This window comes from Sorex fumeus, unplaced genomic scaffold (assembly GCF_029834395.1).
Source record: "Sorex fumeus unplaced genomic scaffold, SorFum_2.1 ptg000072l, whole genome shotgun sequence".
Lineage (NCBI taxonomy): Eukaryota > Metazoa > Chordata > Mammalia > Eulipotyphla > Soricidae > Sorex > Sorex fumeus.
In genome coordinates, this window is record NW_026606129.1 from 22,958,775 (window position 1) to 22,967,498 (window position 8,724).

Consider the following 8,724-nt stretch of genomic DNA (forward strand, 5'->3'; position numbering starts at 1 on the left):
GGTTTCTGGAGGACCATGGAAATCTTTAAAATTATATCTGATGTTCATACAACTCTGACATTCTTTGCAATGCATTTGTATCTTAAATAATTAGTGTAATTAGGCTAAATAAGGTTTGTGATGCAGATTTAAGTCCTTTTGGTGCCTTCTTCATCCATAAATTTCTTTAGAACTAGAGTTATACTCCTTAGGGAACTGTAAAGGAAACAGTCCTCAGTAATGGAGATTTTTATTCATTATTCTACTATTGGGCATTTGGGTTACGTCTATATCTTAATTATTGTACTAAGACCTGCAATGTACATATGTGGACATATATCATTTTGAAATAATAGTTTTGTGCTCTGGTGTAGATATCTAGAATTGGGAAGGCTGGGTCAAATATGAAATCCAATATTATTTTCTTGAGAAGTCACCATATTGTTTTCCATAGCCACTGGACCAGGTGACATTCCCATCAACAGTGAATGAGGGTTCCTATTTCTTCATACCCCCTGCAACACTCATTTTCAGTTTTTTTAATATATTTTTCTATACACATTCTTACTGGTGTGAGGTGATACCTCATTGTCATTTGATTTGTGTTTCCCTAAATGAAAATGAGAAAATCGTTATATGATTTCTGGTCATTCATATGTCTTCTCTTTGGAATTTCTATTTCTCTTATCTCATTCTTTGGTGGGGTTATTGTTTTGTTGTTGTTTCTGAGCTTTGTAAGTACTTTATAAAGATCTTGGATGTCAATCGTTTAGATAAATAATGTGCAAATATCTTACCCCTCAATTGAATAAAGAAGTTGTGGTATATGTACATAGTAGAATACTATTCTAGCTACAGGAAAAATAAAATTATTCCGTTTTTGGCAACTAGGTGGAATCAGACGGTATTATGCTGAGAAAAATAACCCAAGGCAGAATGACAAATACACGACTGTATCAGTCATCTCTTGTACATAGAGAAAGAAATCAAGGTATAGGGAATATCAATTAATAATAAACCCCAGAGTACTTGGTCTGGGGAAGAGCATCATGAAGTCAGGGCATGAATAAGATGACTGGGGGTAACAGGAATGTTGGTGGATGGTCTGTAGCACAGGAGTTTTAAGAGAGATAACAGTATGCACCAAAACCATGACTGTCAGTTATAAAATAATGGGAAATGCGTTGGAGAGAAGAAATGCCTGACTAGAGGTGAAATAGAGCTGGGGTGTGAGAATCATGAGCACATCTGTGATGTTGGTGTGCAGTAACTTTGTACATCAATATCACAAACTTGGACACTATTTAAACCCTATTACCTAAAATAAGATTTAAAAAAAGAGAGAGAAATGTATTTTTTTCCAAACTGTATACAGCTTTATTAAAGATACTTTTCATAAACAATCATGCTATTTCAGGCAAAACATGGGCAGACAATCGTTAACAGTCTACAGTAACTTTCAAACTCCCTTCTTCAATGGACTACCAAAATCAGAAAGCCACTATAAAACACAATGACATCTTCATTTGATGCTCTGAACAGCAAAAGTTTAGAGTGAGGATTAATATTTCACATTTAGTATGTTGTTTAACAACTTTTCACAAGCTGACCTGAACTTTCAAGAAATGAAAGAAAAATGGCAGGATGATCAATCTGAAGATCCGCAATCTGAAAAAGGAACTGTTCTTTTGAGCGCAGCCCTCTCAGTTGGGGCACTGCAAAGTCCAGATGGCCTGACATCCTGGTAACCACTTTTGAGGAGTCCAGGCTTAACATTTCTCTCTGGGGTAAAGGGAGTCAAGTCTATACTGAAGGCAAAGAGGGAGACAGGATGTAGAAACACATTTTAGTTTTGACCCACCACAAGGCGTTGGGTGCTAGGGTGGTGACTGTGCCAAGTCAAGGAATCTCTCCTCTTGGAAATCAAGAGGAAGTCTCTCAAAACTAGTGGAGGAAAAGTTGTTTTTTCCCCATGGCAATCGAGTTTTGGAGACCATCTATTAATGACTTATGCCCTTTCCCCAAAACAACAATGAAGAGTTCTGTATGCTAACCACAAAACTTAAAAAAAAATGTAAAACAAAATTCTGCATTTTTATAAAACTTGATAAAAAAATAGTATTTCAAACTGTACAGTCACCAGCAGCACACAGTTATCAAAAATGCATACACTTCACTTGGCATCTCCAGCACCTTCAGCTTTCTGTGCCTGATCTGTTTTGGCATCTCCATTTTCTACAGGGTTATTTCCATCCTCGCCAGCATCAGCCTTCCCCTTTTTCCCTTTGGGTATCTTCTCTTCCTTCTTTGCAGGGGCCTTTGCCTTTTTAGGCTTGGGCTCTGCCTTTGGAGGAACAGGTTTAGCTGATAACCTTGCAGATCTTCTCTGTGGTTCATCCTTCACCTTGGTTTTATTTCCTTTAGCATCCCCTTCAGCCTTTCTCTTGGGGATGGTGGCGACAGCGGTGGGACATGGACGCTGGACGCGGGGTATAGCAGTGCATGGGCTTTGGTTGATCCAGGGGTCGTTCTCACCCATTCTTCTTCACACTGCCCCTAAATGGATGTTTTCTAATGAAAAAAGTTACCCTCAGTAATTTTAGAGTTGCTCTTGTGTCAGCTATTTCTCAAAATAATCAGATAATTTTTTTCTTCTATCAAAAGAGTACATTTTGAGGTGGTGTATTCTCTTGACTGATATTTGTATTATCTTGTAGCTTTGTATGTCTGATAAACCCATATTCCATTCTTTAATTGAAAAAACTTGACTATGCAGGGAAATCAGAACCATGCCAAACCTTGATTTTCTTAATTTCCTCATTTGTACTTTAAACTACAAATTTCTATACATTCTGTATATTTCCTCCTTTTATGTTATTAAACATGATTAAAGACATTTCAGGTGATAGAACCAAACTAACACTTCATTAAATAGGCAGATTGCATCTCTAAGTTCCAGAAAATTGCAAAATTATGTCCAAGTAAGAAATTCTATACGATAAAGAATAAAGAATAACAGGAAAAATAGAAGATGTATTAGGAGCATGGATGTGCATATATTGTGCAGATTTGTCTTGACCTTTCAAAATTGGCTGGATATATTATGTTTCTGGTCAAGTGGAGTATTTATAGAGACTTAAAAGTTTTCATTTGCATAAATGATACCCCACACTGCTCTGACAATGGTAGTTGATGGGTTATATTTTTCTAAAGTTCATGTAAAGGTTGGAACAAATATTCAAAGCAACATTAGCCTGATGAGCTAAAAAGAAACATTCAAAATTAAATAAATATGTAGAGTTTGAGAAATTGAAACCTAGTTTTGCGAGAGTGAAAATCATTTACTCAGTACAAGGAATCTAGATCCAACAGTTTTTCTAGCTGCCTATCTACTTGGCCAGTTTAAGGTGCTTATATATATATAAACAAACAACAGAAAATTAAATTAGGTCACATTTAGGGTCACATGCAAATGAAGTCTTCAGTCATTGAAAGTTTGATTGGTAGAAAGATTGTCTTCGAACTGGGGATTGGTCTACTTTACATCCTGGATGGTTCATGAGACTTTATTTTGAGTTAGCCTCTTCTTAGGCTATGGGCTAGTCTGGGCATGCCCAACTATGTCAGGGTATTTCTGGGGCATAATCCTTAAGATTGAATGTTTCAGTTACTCAAACTCAAGTTACTCCAAAATGTTTCACATTTCCCATAATAACTTAAGAGTACTATTTTCTTTCCAAAGTTTAGAGGAGACTGAATAATAGGGAAAGACGTTCATATGAATTTTCTAAGAAACAAATGAAACAATGAGTCTTGATGTAGTGGTAGAAAGATCTTTTGGCAGGATGGTAATAAAATTGAAAAGTGTGAACCAGTCTGCAATGGAAATCCTTCAATTACTCTGGACGAGTCTGTTATTCACCAGACCTGAAGACTATTGACCCCTCTTGAACAAAGAGGGTAGGAGACTAGACATTTTACTAAAAAACGGGAACATGAAAGTGATAAAAACAATACTTTTTTTCTGATTAAGGTGGAATCAACTTTTTTCTCTGAATTCAAACATCAGAAACACATTTAAGAACTGTAATTATGGGAGAGAGAGAGAGAGAGAGAGAGAGAGAGAGAGAGAGAGAGAGAATGTAGTGTGTTTATCGCTTGCTTGTCTTGAGAGTGGCCTACCTAAATTCAATATGTAGCACCCCTTATGGCCCTCTGAGCCCTGCCAGGACTAATCCCTGAGGCCCTGAGTACAGAGTCAGAAGTAAGTTCTGAGAACTGCCAGGTATGACCAAAAAAACAAAAACAGAAGAAAAAATAAAGAAAATCCACTCAAAGCCCAACACAATAAAATACATAGTATAGGGGGAGAAGTGGGTTATCAGGGTGATATTATAGAAATAATGGCCCTAATTACCAGTAGCACCTAATTACCAGATTTAATGTGAAGACGAAATATCACAGCATAGGCCTTATACTCTAGTTGACTAGATGACCAGAAGATAATCATTCAGCATCCTGTCCTGCTCCCACCCCTCCCTCTTACCACTCTGACACTTTTAAATTTAATGAAAAGTGCTTAGCACCCCCTAATTAGGTAAAGGTAAGGTAAAGGCCCTCCCGTTGATCATCGATTTGCTCCAGTGGGCCCAGTAACATCTCCATTGGAGACTTTGTTGTTTCTGTGTCTGGCATATCGAATACTCTCGGTAGCTTGCCAGGCTCTCCGAGAGGGGCGGAGGAATCGAACTTGGGTCGGCCATGTTGGCCGCATGCAAGGCAAACGCCCTACCCGCTGTGCTATCACTCCAGCCCCCTAATTACAGAGATATAATAGGAAGCTTTTGGTTTTACTTTGGAATCCATCTTAAGTGACTCTCCCCACTTCCCTAAATACTGTAGGGACTTCCTGCCCTTCTCCCCATCTTTTCCATCCTTTTAAATAAAATCTTTTCTGATTTTAGTAAATAAGTGTTTCCTGCCTCCAGTTTTGACAACAATTGGATATAAGAGCCCCCGTGCATTGTAGAAGTATTAAAATAAAAGTAATTTGTTAATACTGTTTCAGGAAAATTTCTCTGCTCTCCGCATTCCAACACAGTGTACTCTGAGTACTTGTTTTCCCAACCTTTCACAAGTCAAGTATGACCAGAAGCATAGTTTGTAAATACGTTGCTTGTTCTTCCCTGTTGAGGACATCTGCCATGTTTGCTTTTCATCAGGACTTCTGTGTTCTCACATGGATGGGCCACAGCATGGGCAAGCCATTTGGTACTTCCTTTTTCAATGATCATGGAGGCTGTGTGGAACATTCAATTTAGCAGTCGCTGTTTCTGCCTCTAATGGAGACTGCCAAGGAGAACAGATGGGCCATTCCGTAACACAGGTGGCCTGCCCTACACAGCTATAACTTAAAAGGTTTGCTCCTGCAAATGCTCTGTGCCTTGCTTTCTGCAAAATGCAATTTCAGGTGAGGAACTGCTGCAATCCAGAACCTTCTGACAGTGCTGATAATATAGTGTTGATTCCTTCTTCTCAAAGGAAGGACTGCTATATTTTCCATAGAACAAATATAAGGCAAAAGAGTACATAAATGTCAGTATAAATATGCATGCATATGCATGCAGTATGTATATATGTGTGTAAATATATCTCCATGTATGTATATGCATATCTCTCTATTATAAATCCATAGTGTTTTATTCAATCTCCAAAAATGTCTTGCTCTTCAATTGATTTAGGCTTCTTTTCATAAAGGTGCCTTTTGACTGATATTCATTAAATGCATTAAATGCTTTATACTTGGGGCATATATAAATGTACGTATCTTGCATTTCTGAAAGAGAGAAAGAGAACACATCTTCAGAGATCAGTTATGGAAGTTTTTTTTTTTTAACAGAAGGATATTTCAGCTCGTGTAACACACGTTGGACTTCTCAGCATGGGCTGGCCTGGATAAAGTATCAAGCCTTTGTTGACATCTATCCTCCAACTCACATAAGGACTTTGTAATAACATTCTTTCAAACCCATCTGGTGATTTAGCCAAGGATGTTGAAAAGCTTCAGTCAAAATTCTGAAGAAGAGTTATAAAGCTGAGCTATGTCAGAAAAACTGACAGCTAGTTCATTTTTACTGGAAACTTAAAGGCAGAAATCATATGATAGAACTTGCTATAAATTGAATTTAAGAAGTATCCTTATAATTGCTTAAACTGCATAATATTACTTGGCTGCTCCTTCATTCTCTTTCTTATCATCACCCAAAAACTGACTTGCAGATTTTTTTCTGAGTTCCTTTAGAGGTAAGTTAAAAGGACATTGGGCTAAATTTTCATATACAAATTGTGTTATAGGACTCTACCTTTGAGGTTTTTTTCACAGTATTTTTTAAAGGGCATTATTTAAAAAAATACTATATTGCTCTAATTGCCAAATATTCCTCTTCATACCATTTTCTATCTTTTAAATTATTCCTAAAATTATCTCTCTTTACATAAAATCTGCAGTTGAATAGACTGATGAGTGTTAAAAAATTAATTGTACAAATTTTTATGAGAATGAAGGCTTTAGAAATAAGTGGTTTATCTGACAAGTCTACTAAGGTAATTAGAAGTTTCTGAGTTAAGAATTTTGTATTGCTATTGCATTTCAATTTCCTGTTACTCTTTATCATTTTTAAAGTTTTAGGCTATCCATTCATCTCAAAGTGTTAATGTCTTTTCTTAGTCTCTTCTAGAGAACACATACTTTATTTTTCACTCACCATGCTTTCTACAGCTAAATTCATAGTTTCAACAGAATTATTTTCCTTTCAAAATTTATATGCTGAAGCTTTAATCCTTGGTATGACAATATTTAGAAAAGGACTTTGAGGAGGTATTTAAAGTTAAGTGAGATCAATAAGAATAGGATCCTACTCTCATAGAACTGATGTTTTTATAAGTAGAGGGAGAACCACCAAAGCTCACCCTTTCCGCAATGTGAAGAAAAGACAATAAGAAGCCAAAGAATCCACAAGATGAGGCTCATCAGTCAGCTTCTTGATCCCAGACTTCCCAGACTTACTGTATTTACTAATCTCATTGTTTTCCTGGTTTTCACTATGATGCTCCCTTTTAAGTTACCCTGATCATTTTTTTCCCTTGGGATTAATGTTGTAGAATTTTCATCTCATTTGAAAATGTCTAGGTAACTGTTTGTTATATGGAGATTAATTGACTTTGAGAAAGTTCATTGCCTTTTCACTGATTCAGAAGTTGGAGGTTATAATAATATGCAGAATTCTTAGATCATTTACAGTATGTGTCATCATTGGCGCTACTCAATTTAATTACATCTGAAATTAAATTGTTGAATATCCTCCCATACTTTTGTGAAGCAATTTCAGTGTGGATTAATTAAATTGAGAAACACACACCAGACATATTGACGTAAAACACAGAGAAGACAAAAGTTTGGCCTTCCCACAGAGACACTAATCAATTTTCAAAGTAGATTCATTTATTTATCTCTTTCTAAGTTCTTTTGAGCTTATTTATGGTTAACTGTATAATAAGCAATAATAAATGTATGTAGATTGATAATTATCATTAAAAATATGTTACTTTACAAACCATACACTAATTTACACTTTTATTATTATGTGAGTCATTTGATATTATTATTAATATATTTAAAAGGTGAGGAGACATATGCATAGAAAATATGAATAATTTACCTAATTAATACAATCAGTATTGACAGAATTGGGGTTTAATCCTTCTGAATCTGACTCCAGAGCCTACCATCTATAAAACAATGAAAGTGTCCATTTAATGCAACTGAAACAAATTATTTGAACTGCATACAGTTTACAGATCTCTATCTATGAAATTCAAATACATTTAGAAAAGAAGGTGTTTGGCGATGACATAAAACATGACATGGGGATGTTTTCATCAGAGGCAAAAAGGTTAGAAAATTGTGGAAAGAATCAAAGGTACAATTGTCAGTGCTGTCACAGGTATCATACACTGCAACAGACAAATTTGTCCTTGGGGCTAATTTGTCTGGCATAATAGACACCATCATTGGAAAGAAACAGGAAAAGAAGAAGAACCTAGGTTTTTATTGATATTGTTCCTCACCAATGAGTTAAAGGCAACCTATTTTATTTTGAAAGATGAAACAAAGCTTCTGTTCACCTCATGTTTTCCAGCATCCTAAGTCTCTCTTGATTGAAGAAATAAGCACAATCTTCAAGGTTCAATATGTTTTATTTTATCTTTTATTGCCAGTGTGTTCTCATGAGACCAAAAATAATACCCTTTTTCACTTTTGAAGAGAGAGATCATGTTTTGAATCTTCTCTACCAAGGTACATAATTCTATTTTTCTTAATCTCATTGCTTTTATAAGTCAAAAAATTCATCTTGAAATAATTTCTATTAAATTGCTCTATATTAATTAGTTGTGATTTTTATATGCTAATTATATGTGCCAATTGCCAATAGTAAATGGGTGTGGCATCAGTTTTAAATGAAACACAGTTCAATCAGAGAGGTGCCCACATCAAGTTCAGAGCTCTTAGGTACACTGCTTACTCTCTCTAAATATCCAATTACTCATTTCTTAAATATAGGCAAGAGGATTACTTTTAAGTTGGCTGCCAACAAATAAAGGTCTGAGTCTGTAGTAGATTGTCAATAAATGTAATATTTCTCCTCTTTTCAAGATCCAGTGTAATTGAGATATTTCACAGTCAAA

At 35.7% G+C, this 8,724-nt stretch overlaps 1 protein-coding gene across 1 annotated transcript; it reads right to left on the bottom strand.

The window, feature by feature from the left end:
• Positions 1–2,125: 2,125 nt before the first annotated feature.
• On the bottom strand, positions 2,126–2,518 carry LOC130037468 (non-histone chromosomal protein HMG-17-like). The gene has a single exon (XM_056129310.1). The coding sequence runs from the start codon at positions 2,516–2,518 to the stop codon at positions 2,153–2,155; it is 366 nt and encodes a 121-aa protein (XP_055985285.1). The 3' UTR covers positions 2,126–2,152.
• Between the last annotated feature and the right edge of the window lie 6,206 nt (positions 2,519–8,724).